At 43.5% G+C, this 16,814-nt stretch overlaps 2 protein-coding genes and 1 long non-coding RNA gene across 7 annotated transcripts in view; 1 reads left to right on the top strand and 2 right to left on the bottom strand.

Annotated features, from left to right (window-relative positions):
- The window catches only part of sned1 (sushi, nidogen and EGF-like domains 1), a 28,249-nt gene extending 19,003 nt beyond the window's left edge, over positions 1–9,246 (bottom strand). The window contains exons 1-6 of the mRNA XM_034583079.1: positions 9,002–9,246; positions 2,312–2,599; positions 1,099–1,239; positions 809–971; positions 586–711; positions 203–316 (exon numbers count right to left, since the gene is read on the bottom strand). Coding sequence (XP_034438970.1) covers positions 203–316; positions 586–711; positions 809–971; positions 1,099–1,239; positions 2,312–2,599; positions 9,002–9,220 — 1,051 coding nt within the window. The 5' untranslated portion in view covers positions 9,221–9,246. The remainder of the gene's footprint in view (positions 1–202; positions 317–585; positions 712–808; positions 972–1,098; positions 1,240–2,311; positions 2,600–9,001) is intronic.
- Positions 7,218–11,962, top strand: LOC117760220. Of its 2 annotated transcripts, none has more exons than XR_004613642.1 (3): positions 7,218–7,659; positions 7,912–7,987; positions 9,030–9,152. It is a non-coding gene; the product is annotated as an uncharacterized LOC117760220 (long non-coding RNA). The 2 variants fall into 2 exon arrangements; XR_004613641.1 differs by lacking the exon at positions 9,030–9,152 and adding an exon at positions 11,861–11,962 and having other exon boundaries at positions 7,224–7,659.
- The window catches only part of crocc2 (ciliary rootlet coiled-coil, rootletin family member 2), a 40,690-nt gene continuing 33,049 nt past the window's right edge, over positions 9,174–16,814 (bottom strand). For 3 of the 4 annotated variants that reach the window (XM_034583075.1, XM_034583077.1, XM_034583078.1), the window contains 10 exons: positions 15,981–16,365; positions 15,764–15,894; positions 15,451–15,571; positions 15,201–15,364; positions 14,665–15,105; positions 13,985–14,134; positions 13,701–13,901; positions 11,906–12,037; positions 11,342–11,521; positions 10,445–11,166 (listed from right to left, as the gene is read on the bottom strand). In XM_034583075.1, coding sequence (XP_034438966.1) covers positions 11,083–11,166; positions 11,342–11,521; positions 11,906–12,037; positions 13,701–13,901; positions 13,985–14,134; positions 14,665–15,105; positions 15,201–15,364; positions 15,451–15,571; positions 15,764–15,894; positions 15,981–16,365 — 1,989 coding nt within the window. In that variant the 3' untranslated portion in view covers positions 10,445–11,082. Of the gene's footprint in view, positions 9,287–10,444; positions 11,167–11,341; positions 11,522–11,905; positions 12,038–13,700; positions 13,902–13,984; positions 14,135–14,664; positions 15,106–15,200; positions 15,365–15,450; positions 15,572–15,763; positions 15,895–15,980; positions 16,366–16,814 lie in introns of those variants that run through there. The other variant, XM_034583076.1, reaches the window with a different exon arrangement.

Raw genomic sequence — 16,814 nt, 5'->3', positions numbered from 1 at the left:
AGTATGTTGTAGAACTGTTTGAGGAGGACTCACTAATGACAAGGAATAATTCTGAAGTAGCTGCAGAGCTTTAACACAGGACAAGAGAACGGGCAGGTTTAGAACATTGACTGAACTAGCTTCCACATAATTGTAAATAGGATTCATTGTGATGGTAAGTGGAGTAGTACATATCAGCTTTGAGGCAAACTGTCGGCTGTACCTGTTTCACACAGAATCCCAGTGTATGCAGGAGGACACTGGCAGATGAAACTGTTAATCTGGTCTTTACAAGTCCCTCCATTCTGGCAAGGATATGAGGCACATTCATCGACATCTATAGAGCCAGGGAGAAACACAAAGGAGGTAGTATTACTTTTTTTAATTAGAAGAAAACATCTGGGTTTCCAAGGTTAAAGGTTGGTTAGATAGATCATGTCCCAGAAGAATAGGACCTGAAGTTGATACAGGAATTAAGGAATTATGTGGGTGTCCTTTTGGCAATGCAGGTGAATGTTTTTTTAAAGTTGACGTGTTTTTTTCTGGTTGATTTCAAGTAGATAGACATCCATTCATAGTGTGAAGTGTGTGGCAACAATAACTCACCGATTTGGCAGCGTCGACCGGTGAAGCCGGCCAAGCATGAGCAAGTGAAGGAGGGGTTGCCTGTAATGCAGTCGTCGATGCACTGGCCTCCATTCAGGCACGGTCGCAGGTGTGGGCACACAGATGCTGCAGAAAGAGATCAATGTAACAGGAATACGTGATGAAGATGTATTAAAACAGCCAGGAGTCACAGAGGAACTCATCTCTTACACAGAGATCTCACCAGAGTTATTGCAGCCACCCACTTCTACGTGTGCGCTGTCAATACGGAACACCCATCTGCCTGGGTAGCCTACGTTGGTGGTCCCCTCAACGTTCACCACATCAGCCGTGCGGGAGCTGGGGATGTTGAAATAGCGCTTGCCATCACCAGCATTGAAACCTGCCTGGGAAGAGAGTTAACAAGGAGGCAGACATCACAAAAGGATTAGATGTCTACAACGTTTCTTCAAAGGAAGCAGACCGTAGATCAATTCTACATGTGACTGTCACCACGAGCCAATGTGATCTTACCTGCGCTGCGATCCCTCCCAGCCCGGCCAGGTTTCCTCCGCTGCTGGCGTGCATGCCTGTGGTCCAAGTGATATTATTGTACTGGAATATAGTAAAGGAAAGCTCTCCGTCTGTAATGAGCACCACTTGGAAAGTATTTACCTGCACAGAGAGGAACAGGCTCGGTTAAACCATTTCCTGATTTCTAGGAAATTTAGTAATAACACATTTATCTGACAGACTCTTCATAGCAATGGTACACCTTCCCAAATCTCAGTCAGTCTGGAGACATGATAGACTATTCTGGGCCTGCTGTTGTTGGGTCAGATAACAGGAAATTCACAGATACCATTAGGATGAAACCCAATAGCTGTGATTTCTAACATCCCACATTTAAACACAAGGCTATGTTCTTTTTTTATGTCTATTTTTAATACCAACTGTTACACTTTAAATGTGTTCAATTTCATAATAGGTGTCAGGGTTTCCTTTTTACAAGCTGGTATTACTTGGTAGGTGCAGAACCAGGAACCTTCCATTCATTATCAGCCATCCATCACTTTTAACTAACGATTTCAACAATCAAACCATTGGGTAAAAATCGAAAAACATGTCAGGTGACCAACCTTATTCACCCGGATGAAGGCTTGCCATGCGATTGCTGCACTAGAAGGCTTTTTAATTTTGTCCAAATTAGAAGTACCTTGGTTTATTTCTTTTTATGCATCAAAACGTATTACTCCTGTGCCAAGGAGCATCTTGTGAGACTTCCAAATAGACGTGCAACATTTTTTACATTTTAACCTTTGTATTTAGTAACAATTTCTCCGTTTGACTTTGGGATAACGTTTGGCTAGTTGTATCAAATAGTCATCCTCGTCATTTCTGCTAGCATCCTTCTCCAGATTTCATGCTCTCTCAGTTGCAGTATGTGGTGTTCAGGTGACTCAGGTTGGTAGGAGGTGTGTATTGTACAGTCAGCCGATGTAGTTGGTACTTTCCTGGTTATTTTGATGAAATATACAAAAAATCTGAATCACATCTGTTTGGATGATTGGACTTCTCCAAAACACACATATATGGACATATTTATTATATATATTTGTCTTGGCAACTGCAGACGTGCCCCTTAGTGTACAAGAACGAGTACACTAGAGTTACATAGAGAATCAAAGGTGTTTAAGCAGTATCTACATGATAGTGGGAGATCTGTGTGATACGTGTGGGTTCATACCGGTGTGACGGAGTTGCCTCCAAAGAAAGTAACTTGGTGCCATGTTGAGATGAGGACCCACACGGCCTTGAATCTGGGGAACTCTGAAAAGTACATCCTGACATCACCAGATGCCCGACTCAGGATGGACGGCTCCAGGCTCTCTCTGTAAAAGACTCTCCCAGCCCGACGGTTGTCCACATCAGCCCAGAACGGTGCTACGACCCGTCTGTCCCCAGCGATTGGAAAAGCTACTGGTGTGAATTGAGATACCTCCCTCAGGAAAGATACAAGGCCATTGTTGTTAACCTGAGGAGGAGATACAATAAGAGAATCGTAATTAGGTAAATCATGATCTATTTTCTTCAACATGTCAGATTTAACCACAGGAACTTGTAGAGTGGAAGTGCTGAGGCGAGGGTGGACAAACAGAGGTATTTCTGACCTCACGGGGCAAACCGCGGCATGGGGCAGTGAATGCTCCAATGACGGATGTTTGCACTTCCCCCAGTAGCAAACAGACGCTACATTTATTCCATGAAATCACTGCAGCTGAGAAAACCTGGTTTCTTCCGCTCATGCACCTGCAAAGTCATCACACCAGGAAGGACATTCATGGCCTCTAAATCCACAGACGTGTGCCAACAGCAAAGTAACCAAATAAATGAGCCCATCTCCCGCTTTTCCACATGTCTCCTAAGTGAGAATTACGCATTCAGCACTGTAGTTATATCCTGTAGCACAGCGTAACATCAACTTCCCAACATGTAGGTGTAGTTCTGAATCATTTTAATAATCCATTAGTTAACTGATTTGATGGTAGATAAACGTGTCGAATGGTCACTACAAGTGACCACTTTTACATTATACAAACATTTGATCCATTGTTAACAAAAAATAATGATTAGTGCAGCTTTTAATGATTACTGCAATAAGGATTTCAAACTGTTACAGAACCAAGACAGCAGATCTCACAGATGCTCAAGGGTTTCGTGTTGTAGAACTACATTAAAGAAGCAATGTGCGATGTGGAAAGCACAGATTAAAGATAAGAGAAAGATCTGGGAGAAAGATCATATAGGAAGTAAATGAGAGATGATTTGAGGAGGGGTTGAGATTATTTAGGGGAGAAAATTGTGCAGAAAATTTTGTGAAACCCTTATAAAAACACAATTAGTGGAGTGCATATCTTACATTACATTACATTACATTTCATTTAGCTGACTCTTTTATCCAAAGTGACTTACAATAAGTGCATTCAACCATGAGGGTACAAACCCAGAACAACAAGAATCAAGAAAGTACAATTTCTTCAAGAAAGCCAAACTACAAAGTGCTATAAGTAAGTGCCATTTAAGTTCTACTAAATTTAAGTGCTACTAAATTGTTAGTTTATACTTTTATTCAAAGTATAATATATATCTCCGCCAAACACCAACAGTCCCCTTAAATGCAATCGAGCAGCATCAAATTTCACACACTTATTAATATCAGTTTCCTAAATGTGCTCTTTAAAAAAAAAATTAAGATCCATGAATTATTCCCTGAGAGATCAGTGAAAAGGTTCTTTCTCACAATGTTAAAGAAAGTGAAAAAAAGGTGAAAACATGACCTCCTTGAACGGATGTAATCAAAGAATTATGAAGACATGAAAATGACTTGGCACCGTCGCTGTGGGTGAAAATCACTCAAAAACAATCTGGTAAATGGTCTTTTCAGTGATGATTCTGAGTCTGCATGTATGCAATCTTTGTGGAATAGAAGCTTGCTGGTGTCCGACCTGCCACTGCACTAATATCCTATGAAACAAGCTGCTAAACCTGAGTGTGAGGAGGAAAGGTTAAATCCCCATGAAAGGCCTTCATTCATTCACTATTTCTGCATATTATCAGCGAGAGGAGCTTCTACCCACCAAGGCACCTATCCTGTTTCCCCAAAACGCTGGCGTCAACTTTGCCTCTCTACGTTCAAGCCCAGTGGCATGTGACAGTGACAGAGCAGCGTCAGATGGCTCGCCAGTGTTCCCCGCTTGTATGAAAACCATAATTTGAAGGACTTTGCTGTAAAAACAGCAGAGGAAGTTTTTTTTGGCACAGCATGGGCGCTCAGTTAATTGCCCGACCACAGTCTTCCCCTCTGCATCAGTGTGATGTGGTGAGAACGTGGCCAGTGTGAGGGAAACAGAGGACCAACTGCAGGGCAGGGCTCAGAGGTCAGCCAGAGCACCATCTGATACGACACTGGGCCGGACGAATGCAAGGATGTACATGAATCGCAAAACCTCCCACACCCACATACCCACTAATGAGAGACCTGTGGTGGCAGTGGTCTGGAGGTTACCCATCTTACAGCAAAATTAGTGTCGGAAATCATGGTGAACACTGAATAGAGTTTATACTCCAACACTGGAATATATTTCATCGCCTAATCCAATCTCTTGTCGCATCTGGAACTGTTTAAACAAGTGTATTTCATCCTTGTTAAGATTTTTAGGGGTCTGTTTTGACATGGAAATGGCCTTGGAGGAATTTAAACTGAACTTGGGACCTTTTTCTCTTCATCATATCGCATACTTTCTTCTTCTCGTGAACTTCCACCAGGCTATAACTATTGCAGACGTCTGGCTAAGGGTGGTTCTGCATCACACTTACGTGAGAGAGTGAATGGGTTCAGAGCATGCCTTGTGTCATGCTGTAACATGACCAAGGTCAGAATCACAGGGGGAAAAGGTGCGATCAGTCAACCTTGTAAGAAGTATCTCTCTCTCACCATATTTCTTTCTCTCACTCTCAATGGTGCCACTTCACTCCACAGCTCCGTTGTTGTTTTTTGGGAATTCTTTGCCGGATATATCCAGGATTTTGCTTGGGTGGTTTTCTTTAGAGCCAAGCAATTTATGGACTAAAATAAACTCTCATCTGGCTTAAGTCAAGCCAAAGCAAACTCCTAAATGAAAAAGGTGCCCGTGGATCAACTTAGGAAAACATTCGTTTTCCTTGTCAAAAACAGAGGTTTCACAGTTACAAGCTTGTCCAATTATTTGACGAGACCCGAGGAAGTGACTACAGCCCGACAGTCTGTGCACTTGGCCTGGAACTCCTTAGCCCTGGCTCACCTCTATCTTCAGAGTTTAGACTGAGGCTATGAATCCTGTCTGCAACAATGTGGAAGGACTCAAATACAAATTAATCTATTGCAATGTTGGTAAAAAGATGCACAGTTTAACCAGGATGAATAATGTAGTAAAATGTATTGAACTTAAATTTTTCAAACTGCAAATTAAACAGAGTTAGAGAGGAATGTCATCTAGTAATTATTAATAACATGGACTGTATCTCTACAGTTATATAAACTTTTATCGACCACTCACAGCGCTTTACGGTTCAAGTCACATTCACTTATTCACACAGCACTTCTATGTGCAGCTCTTAAACACACACCATTCATACACTGTCTGCAATTTGGGGTTCAATTCTTTCCCAGTGGAGACTGGAGCCACAGATCAAACCACCGATCTTTTGGTTAGTGGACAACTCGCTGGACCTATTGCCATGTCGTTGAAATTCCAAAAATAAAGCAATTCCCATCAATTTATAAGTCTTTCAGGGAATAGTTTATTTTGTGAAACACATTTATTTTCTTGCTGAACATCATGTCTGTATGTTAAATATGAAGCTAGGGCCAGGACACACTTAGCTTAGCTTAGAAACAGGAAAAACAGCTATTTATTGTTTTGCATAAAATTTCTAAATCTGCCAATTTGCACCTCCAAAGTACATCTAGTACTGTCGCCTCACAGCAAGAAGGTTCTTGTTTTGGAATCTCTTTCTGTGTGGAGTTTCCATGTGTTCCCCATGAGTGTGTGGGTTTATTTTCCAGGTACTGCGGCTTCCTCACACAATTAGATTGGAGATAGGTTAATTGGAGAGTGACTGGAAGTGTGATTGTGAGCACTTACAAAAGTAGAAAAATAATGCTTTTTATAACAACAAACTTCTTGACTTTGGCAGTGACATCCTGGAGTCACCCTAAACCTGACAGGTAACCAGCCAAGAGGTCACTGCGCCCCCCCGCTTGTTTTGACATAAATAAGCTTTGAGTCTTTTGTGCTAATCTCCAGTGACCATCACCTGACTGTATCTTTGTGTGGATACATTCAGCTCACAGTGGGTGAACTGTTCCTAACATCACTCAGTCACATCTCTCATCACAGAATAACATGCAATAAGCACCCATGCAGAGTAGAAAGAATAAAACCTGATGCACACATCTTTGGGACATACATGGTGGTGAGTGAATGAAAAGTGCACAAACTCCAAGTGGTGAAGGTTTTCAGAAGAGGAGATGAGCATTAGCAGATGTGGAGAGAGCAGATACACTGAAGCACATTCTTTACAGGATTCCTTTGAAATGTACTCGAATTTTGTTTACAAGTAATTTACTTGCAATTGCAAAGGCAATGTTATGTTTACAAGTTAGTAGTAAGGAAATACATTAGTGTTTGATGATGTAAATATAGCTCAAATCTCTCTTCTGACCATGAGAGATGTGCGTATCTATAATAATTGTCTTTGATCACAACCATCTATTCTCACATCTGCTTTGAAACTTGTGTACTTTCCTCTCTAACCTTGGATGTCCTCCTCCATGTTCCTAACGCTGACCATCCGCGAGAGCAGTTAATCCGTGAACCGCATTGTTTGGAAGCCCCTTCAACGCTTTGTAGATACATCTGTGTTCTGTTAAAGTGATTGGTCATTTCTCAGATAAAGCAGCTGGACAGTTCCAGGGGGAAGACCCCTGCCATGTTATCTGAGGCGTGAGAGGAGGAGGAGGAGGAGGAGGAGGAGGAGGAGAGATCCCATCAACATGTGAAAACTCCCAGAGACAAACCATAACAGAGGGACAGCCTGGTTACCAGGAGGCAAAAGTGGGACTGGAGCAGGACCAAGTCACAGGGGGTGCTCCATGTTTGTAAAGGGATATTTAAGTGACACTAGAGATGAGTGTAACCCAGTGTCACATGGCCGTGGCGGTCCTTAAATCCACTGCTGTATTTGTTCATCACAGCTGCTAAAAATAAGATGTCTTGCTTCAAGAAGGGGCAGAGGTGGATACTGGAGGCTTTAATGGGATCTGTGAGGGGTTTCATGGCGTGTGTCCGGCTAAACAGAATCAGTTATGACAACAAAGTACAACAGAACCCACAAACTGTTCTACAGGGCCTTGGAACTAACTTCTGTGAGAAACTATTCTTGCAAATTTAGCTCTTAATGCTCCCTGAAATATTACGTGTTCAAGGCAGCTCTCTGGTGGCAGAGATCACCATGCAGCCCGTGTGCTTTACAGCAGATGTTTAATGGATTCAGGTGAGGCATTTAAATGAGCGTGACTATAATTTCAAGTGCCTGCCACAATCTGTTAGGCCTTGCGTGACTAAAGAACCACAGTTGAGCGGGATGCAGAGTGAACTAGAGGATATCACATCACAACTTATACAGCACATTACCCAGATTTTTATCTCTATCAGATGATAATTCAATCTAAGCTCAACAAGCCAAGCGACGGGTAACTTGTCTCATCTTGTCTAATTTGAGTATTGTGTATCCGAATGATAACAGGAGGAGAGATGTGTTGGAATGAAAACTCAGAAGAAAAAAACGACATGCCAGCAGTTGTGATACACAGAAGCTCCAGGTCAGTGAGTTCATGACTTTGGAAAAACACGACACTCAAACAACGTTATTATATATGCACGGTGTCACTGAGAGTTACTGAGAGAGTGTGGATGCAAAAGAGTTTTAAAAATGTCTTCATTGGGACACTGAGCTCACTCCCTTGCCTCGGATGCTCAGATTAGAAAGATGACCTTTGGCCTTGCCCATTGTTGCCATGCTTCTTCAGCCCACGGTTTGATCAGGGAGGAGGCAGGCGGGGCTCAGAGCGAGGAGGAGTAGGAGCAGGAGGAGGAGGAGGAGGAGGAGGAGGGATTCGGAGTGCAAACGCGGATGCATAACCACAACAGGTGGTGTTGATTTAAGGGAGTTCTGCCTTTCCATGTGCTGGAACTGAACCCAATACATGACAAAGGCAGATCAAAGTGCGTTTCATTGTGGTGCGTGAAAATCCTTGTCAAACCATTCGGCTTCCTCCCATGAGCGCTGTTTCTCTCCCTCTGCAGCGTGCATATTTTCCCCCTGCCCTCTCTCTGAAAAAGAACTGCTCACAGATGCTTTGCGGCAAAACTACGAACACAAACTGTCATTTCCTCTAACAGCTCTTTGTAGACTTAGCAGAACAGGGCTTACCACTGTTCTGCTAATAATTCTCTCTCGCTCTCCCTTGGTGCACTTGAGAGCCCCTCAGAGAGTGAGGGGGGGGGGGGGGGGGGGGCAGATGTAAAGTGAAGAGAATGTCATGGAGGATTCACCCGTGGGGGGAAAACACGATATTCTCCAAACAAGGTTACACACCAGAGCTTGTAAGCGCACACAAACATACACAAGCTCTCAAAGGGCACTGCAATGTAGTGCTTGGCTGCATGCCACATATCATCTCCCTGAGGCTCTTATACAATCCACACCATGTCAGCCTCAATTGCCAACTGCCAAGTGCATGCACACACACACATGCTGACATATAAAGACATAAACACACACACACACACACACACACACACTCACACACACACACACGCTGCTCTGTACTCACATAGAGTCCTGTGTGCCGGTCTCCAAAGAAGGGGAAAGCAACAGAGATCTCCACCAGCCCGGAGCCTCCGTCGTCCTGAGCGATGGTCTGGGTGTCCCCCTTGTCCTGGCCAAAGGGGTAGAAGTCCTCCAGGGGCACGGCGGGGTCCACCCCAGGCAGCAGGTCCAGGGAGAGCAGGGTGCAAAGGCAGGGCAGCAGGGCTCGCAGCACCAACACCATGGCCTCAGCCACCCAGGGATGGAGCTGACAGCAGGCACCACAGAGGAGGGAGGGAGGAGCACACACCTGAGGCACCAAGACAAGAGCAGAGCAGAGTGGAGCAGAACAAGACCGTACGTTCCAGCTCTCAACCACTGCAGTGTGAATCCTCCCCTGACTGCTCCCTGGCTCTGCCTCTTTCCTCTCCTCACTTGTCCTTTAGTAGTAAACTGGGCTTCTGCTGTGAGACAGGGGAATACTGTGGATTCCTTGCATTCTGCTTGCTGCTGCTGGGTACTGCATGAGCTACACTCCGTCTCACTGAAATGAAACGAGGGAAGAAATGAAAGAGGGGGAGCAGCGTGATTCAGCTGAGAAGTTTTCTTTTTTTTTTTTTTTTTTTAACAATCCAGCGATTTGGTCCCTGATGGTCAGCTTAGAAATATCCTCAATAAAAGCTCTATTCTGACTGCCAAAGGAGTTCTTTCAGCTTTGGCCCCACCTCCCCCACAGGGATTCACTACCTTGCATAATTAGCTGCGTGCAGCCAATAGCTGAGAAGAGGCCGGTAACTGGATAACCACTGGGCGGATCTATGATAATCAAAGGGCTGTTTTAAAGAAATTCTGACAAGATTTTCCCCCCGTTCAGAGAAACTCCTGCTATGTGCAGTTACCAAGGCATGAGAGGTTAGAAAGCAAGGGGACATGCACGTGCACTGTTGTGAAAATGACACTGTACAGAAAGTATGGTGAGGGGAGAAACTGAAATAAAAGAGAGAAAAGAGACACACAGCACAGCAGATGCACACATGGATAAAAACACACAGCATGGAAAACATATTTGTGGTTTCTTATCAGTGAAGAGAAGAGCCCACATTAGTTCAGGATTTAAGGGATGTGGAGGATTACAAAGGGACTGAGTGACGCTGATCACACACACACACACACACACACACACACACACACACTCTGAGTCTGCAACAATCCCCGAGAGAAAACACTGAAGACAGCCCTGTCAACAGAGAGCGAAGGTCATTCTCTCACCCACAACACTAAATCCACAAAGACTTTTAATGGTGCGAACCAAAAGCGAGGGCTCACACATGCCAGGAAAAGGGCAGCGCTGTCCTTCACCAGAAAACTTTCTTTCCACAGCAAAGTTGTGTGGTCAGCAAAATAAACATTGCTGATCACATGGAAGCACATCTCAACATCTTTTGAAAACTAAACTGGCATAATTGTGTTTTGATGCACCCAGTTTTATTACAAACATCCCAAAATGTTCCACACAAGTAAAACACAATACACAATACATAAGATAAATGACCGACTCTATAGAATCTTTACAACAGCACTTAACACTACAAATCACAGCACCAGGAAAATCAGCTCAAATCTACGAGGAGATTTTGTAAATATTTAGACATATATTCTCATTAGGAAACACACGATTGTGACATTTAAAATTGGTACAAAGTCACTGTGACAAATGTGTATACGAACAATTATAGAAGAATAAAGCACCAACCAAGGAAATCTTTCATCACATTGTTTCCTTAAAAAAAAATGACACAGCATAAACAGACTTAGAAACGCCAACTGCAGCGAGCCAGAGGAAATCCTTAAAACAATTTGGCACATCCAGTCCACTTATAAACAAAACACTCATTGTTTGTTGTTGTTGAGTTTTCCTGCAGATTAATGTAATCCGCTGTGCACATGTGCATGGGTGGGAGTAAAATGCCTTGGGAGTGTGTTTGTGTGCGCGCGAGCTTCCAAATGGGGACGCAGCTTGTAACATAACGTTGTTGGGGAAAGCTGCCAGAAAAGCAGTGAATGAGGAGGCCAGAGGTGCTACATACTTCATCGCAGGGTCTCAGCCTACACACCAGGCGGAAGCATCTGACTGAAATAGGCATGCCGCCTCCTCGTCTCCTGTTCCAGCTGCTCTTTGAGCGTTAGCACCTATGGAAAACAAAAATAGGAGGATAGAGAAACACAAAAGCATTGAGACACAGCAAACCTATGGCACAGAATGTTTGCGTTTTACTGTTTCAAATCTAAAATACAAACTGGATTTGTTATTGTAAATATGCACAGCAATTGATTCAAATATTTTGGGAAAAAAGCACTGTGATACCTGTTCCTCCAGGCATTTGACCCTCTGGCGATGAGCTTTCTCTCTTGACTCCAAGGCGTGCTCTGCTTGGAACTGACTGTCTCTCAGACGGTCTGTCTCCAAATCCAGCTCCTGGTGATGGCGGGCGGTCACCTCCAGGAGGCGCTGTGCATGAGAGTGCTCCACCTGAGAGATTTGGGCCTAAAGACAGTTCCCATAGAACATATTTGGAAATGGAGCACAAGAGAGACAAAGGTCTGGATTATGATCCTGCAGTTATGACCCTGATGTTGGATTTGTTTATTGCTATAACCTGGAAGTCACCGTCTAATGTGACAGTGTAGTAACATTCAGATTTGTATTCAAATCTCCTTATGTCTATTAAATCAGATGTGGAGCTGTTATAAACAGCCTGCTTGACTGGGTGATTATTCTGTTTTGTCATTAATATTTAAGTATTTCAATGGCAAAAACAAATTGTCCATAAACATGTTATATCTGTAGGGGTCTCTTTCAAATCATTTGCCCTGTCCCCCACAGAGTAACCTCCTGCTAATCCCTGGTTGTAATCCCACATCCTCTCACCTGCAGGGTCTGCAGTTCATCCAGTTTTTGATCCAGCTCCTGCTTGAGGCTGCGGACTGTCTGCCCCAAGTGCTCCTTCTCCCTGGCTGCTGACGCTGCCTCCTCCTCCCTCCTCAGCTTCTCCACCTCCACCTGACCAACAGCATGAGGGTGACATAATGTGAACAACTTCGCCATGATTGCTCTGCACTCATGTGCCTTCCTGTAAATGTGTGTAGCTGAAGCCAAGCACAGAGCCTCTTGGTTTCCATCACCTTTGTGCAGTGTGCAAGATTATGTGTAGAAAATTAAGATAATAACTTTACATAAAGACAGAATAATAAAACAGCAAAGTATTCAAATGATCCTCCCTGGATTAACTGCCCATGTATGTGTTGTAACTCGGCGTGTGTTCACTTGGTCCAGAATGTGGCAGAAAAGCTTCTGACCAACATTAAACACATTACTTCAGCTCTGGCCTCTTTATGTACAAAGGCTTCCAGCAGTTGTAGAATTGACTTTAAGTTGATTCTAATTGCATTCAAAGCCATTTGTGGTTTGGCTGCCTCTTTTATTTCTGATGTTTTACCTCATATTAAGCAACCAAGACTCTAAACCACTGAACACAAGTCAAATATGTCTAATGTATTGGGGTCCTAGTTTGTTTTTACTCCCAGAGATGGTTAAGTCTTGCGTCTTACTTGTAGTGAAATATTGTTTTTACATCTCTTCTTAAAGAGCATCACTCTACATTGGTTTTCTAGGGATGGCAAGTTTTATTAAGCCTATGAAACAGTTGAATAATGTCTTCTGTTGCTGAGACTTATAGGTCCAATGAGTGATATTTATGTGAAAGGGATCTATTGGCAGATATTTAATATAAAATAATCCCAGTGATGTTTTCATTAGTGTGTTTCATCTAAATTGAACACATTTGTTTTCTTTAACCTAGAATGGGCCCTTTATGTTGAAATACTTCATATTTACATCTGGGGTGTGTCCCCTCTACGGAGGCCGCCATGTTTTTACAGTAGTCCAGACTGGACAAACTAAACACCTTTTGAGTTTTTATGACAACTGAAAGTTACCACAGGTTCTCTTTCATGTTTGGAAGGGGAGGGTAAGGTGAGGGGTATTCAGCTGCAACTTGCAACTTCACCACTAGATTTGTCACTAAATTCGACACACTGAACCTTTAAGTGTCTGCATGAACGCCACTATAACGTGGCATTCTGGAAACAGCAGTATCCAGTGTTTTTGTAAACGTGCCCCCATTAAAGACAACATATCAGTATTATCATCTTAACCTATGCAGCTTTGTCTTTTTTTGAATCTGTCTTTGTTAAGTCCTATAACTTTGTAGTCCTGTAATGCTTCAGGTACGGCATCAGACTGCTAAACAAGGCATTACAGGACAATGCTGTGCTCCATCAACGCACATGAATTAGATTTATTTATTGTAAACATGAGTAATTTTAAAGAAATTGCACTTTTAGCTCAGTAATTTAGAGCTCAATGCAACTGAACAGCTCTTTTATTGAGTTTTATTGTGTTATTGTTTATGCAGATGTTTGTCAGTGCATGTCTGTATCTTGTTTTTGTCTTCATTTACTTGCCCTAAACCAAATTTCCCTCTGGATTAATAAAATTGTATTTTGCTGTATTGTATTGTATTGTATTGTCATGAGGATCCAGTAAAGCGCTATGTAAATTAAGTTTATTTACTAACCCTAAGACCATTACCATTCCAATATGTGACATCTACACCCGGAGCATTTTGAGGTTTTTAAGTCGGGCAGCTGATATGACAGCTCACCTTCTCCAGTGTCTTTCTGAGAGCTGACTTGTCTTTCCCGAGGCGTGTCATCACCCGCTCTGTCTCTGCTCTCTCACTTTGCAGCTTTTGCAAAGAGCTCTGCAGATTGGTGATCTTGTCTTGAAGTTCCTCCTTGTCTCTCTGCAGCTGCTGGGAGCTGCCCTGGGCCTGAAGTTCAGCCTTCTGCCGCTTTTTCACGCTCTGGGACACGGTAAATCATCCATAAATCAAACTTTAATACTTTTGTTTACACCGTTTACTCCTTTTACTTCAAATGAACTCACCTCCTTCAGTGTTCTGTTATGTTTCTCCAGCTCAGAATTTTTAAGCTCCAAGTCCTCTTGGGATCTTTCTTGGTTTTGGGTCCGTTCAGTTAGTGTGTGGTTGAGCCTCTTGCTCTCTGAAAGGGTATCTCGTGTTTTATCCAGACGTTCCTATGGGCGCGCACACACAAACACACACACATGTTGACATACACTACACAATGAGCCACTGACCTCGCACTTCTCACCTTCCTTTATATTTGACAAACTGTTCAAAGTTGCAAACAAGACTTTTCACTGCAGCAAGCTGGCAGCTTTTGAGCAAATCAAGAGATTTGTAATAAGAATGTCATGTTTTTGTTTGTTCAGTATCTTTAAAGTTCATTCCTAAACTAAGACCGGAAAGCTCTGAGAAACTCTGGGAGAATTAATGAGCTCGCCTGAGCATTTTATTGCTCAGTCTTTGAGGTCTTTCAGGAAAAAACCAGAGCAAATGTAAACAAAAAATTTGCAGTCTGGAGCTGAGAAGGTTACGTAGCTGCACTGTAAATCAAAGTGAGGATTAAGTCTTAAAAAATGTAAGTGCACGGTTGTTTCAAAAGAAATGGAGAAATCCTCAATTTAATGTCTGCTCAGAATTTGTTTCTGTATCTTCCACTTCCGCTTTAGTAGTGAGTGTCATTAGGAGATAGATTGTATACCTGCAGCAGCTTCCGGTCATGCTCACTGGCAGTCAGAGCCTTCTGCAGCTGCATCATCTGCTCCTGCAGGGCTCCACTGTTGCTGCTGTTGTCACTGAGAGTCTCTGACAGTTTGTGGAGCTGCTCTCTCAGATGGCTCTCGTGCTGTTCGGCTCGAGCCAGTGACGTGGTCAGCCTCTCCTCATTCACCCTCAGCGCCGCACACCGGTCCTCGCTCTCGCCTAGCTTTCTCCTCAGCTCTGTTAGCCTCTCCTGCAGCGACCCAGCCTCCGCGTCCAGCTCAGCCGCCCTGAGCTGGGCCCGCTGTAGCTCTCCCTCAAGTGTTCGCTGAGACAGCTCCAGGCGGCTGGCTCGGCTCTCTGCTGCTTCCATAGACTCCTTCAGCTTCCGTTGCTCTGCCTTTGCAAGCGTTTCTGATCCCTGCAAGAGCTCCAACTTATCCTGTAGAGGAATTGGTACAGGATTTCATCAGTTCAGTAGTATCCTCTTAAGATGTTGCACTCTCTGCAGTCTTTATCTCTTTGGCTTTTACATACTTGCAGTGCCCTGGACTCAGCCACAGCAGCTTGCACACTGGCCCTGAGTTGAGCTACCTCCTCCTCAAAGCTTCTTTTCTCCCTCTCTGAGCGACATGCTGCTTCCTCCTGCAAGGAAAGAGATATATGCGCCTCGTGCAATCGTTCTCCCATCTCTCTTTTTCCTGTAAAAACATGTTAGGCTGTAGATCTCAATGGAATTACTAAATGCTATTTAGTGTGTGTTTCTAGGACCCGCTGGTTTTCTTACCCTGCTCTGATTGCTTCAGGGACATCTGTAGTAGTTGTCCCTGAGTGGCTGACGTTTCCTGGCTGTCTCTGAGCTGTGTCACCTGTTGACTTAGACTGACTCCCTGAGCCTTGGCTTCATCCTAAAGGAAACATGTATTCATGAGTTTAGAAAGTGACAAATAGTCACCAAACATTAAATAAGTGAATTACGATTGTTGAAATGACTGATCTGGTTTCCTGAAAAGCAAAACCAAGTTTAGGTGAACAATCTCATTCAGTTTGAGGTTTGTGTCTGCGAACCTATATTCAGTCAGTAGGAGGATCAAATATACCCTGTGTCTTTGTGCATCCCTGAGTTCCTGCTGGATTTCCTGTAGAGCTGTGTGCACCATGTCGACGTCCAGTTCTTCATCTTCACCACGAGACAAGGACAACACAGATCCGTCTGTCACACTCTCCCCGCCTAACCAGACACCACACTTATTAATGAATAGGCTTATAATGACACAAGACATCACAAAACCTTATTATAAAAATGCATCACCATACCTCTAATTTGCACGTGGCGTCTCCAAGGAGAGGGAGACCGTCTACGTGACCCAGGTGTGTTTGAAAGCCTTGTGTGGCTGATGCCAACTGTGCGGCGCAAAGCAGAATACAACCCTGCCAGCCTGAGCTCCAGGTCCTTGCGTTTAGCATCACCCAACCGGAGCTGCTCTTCCATGCCCTGAACCTTACTTTCAGCAAGGCCGACCTGAGCACAGAGTTGCTGGACCTGCACCTTGGCGTCCTCTAGCGCTTCCTCCAGCAAGGCAGAGGTATTTTTGTGCCGCTTGTCACTGTGCTGCTGATGAGCCTCTTTTTCCTGCAGCAGCTCTCGGCTCTCCTGCTCTACGGTCTCCATTTCCACCAAACGACGCTGCAGACCTGCAAACTGCAAAAATACACAGGACCGGGTTTAAGACAAACCTAATTTTCTCTGTAAGTCATATATATTTATCTTATACTGTAGATTTTGCCATATGTTTGATAATTATGTCATAACTGTGGTGCTTTGAGTACGTTTGAGGGATTTCTAATCTCTAATTGAAGACAGTAATGGACACTGTTGTTGGTTCATACCAGGAATTTTCTGCCAGCTGTCTTTATTTAACCACAGAGTTTCGTAGTGTTTTATAAATGTAACAATGTAACTGTAACTAGAGCAGGATACACAGGTTGTATACTTCCAGGGATGCTGATCTGTGGCGTTTCACATTGGGCCTTTTAGTTTTTTACAGTGTTTTTTATATTACACAAGCTGTTGGTTATGTCTGTTGATGTTTTTGTTATGTTGAAATAATTCAATCTATGGCGGTAACGGAGGTGCACATGCACGAAGGT

Source organism: Hippoglossus hippoglossus, chromosome 4 (assembly GCF_009819705.1).
Source record: "Hippoglossus hippoglossus isolate fHipHip1 chromosome 4, fHipHip1.pri, whole genome shotgun sequence".
Lineage (NCBI taxonomy): Eukaryota > Metazoa > Chordata > Actinopteri > Pleuronectiformes > Pleuronectidae > Hippoglossus > Hippoglossus hippoglossus.
The sequence above is the reverse complement of the archived record's forward strand: the minus strand, read 5'-3'. Positions and strand labels throughout refer to the sequence as shown.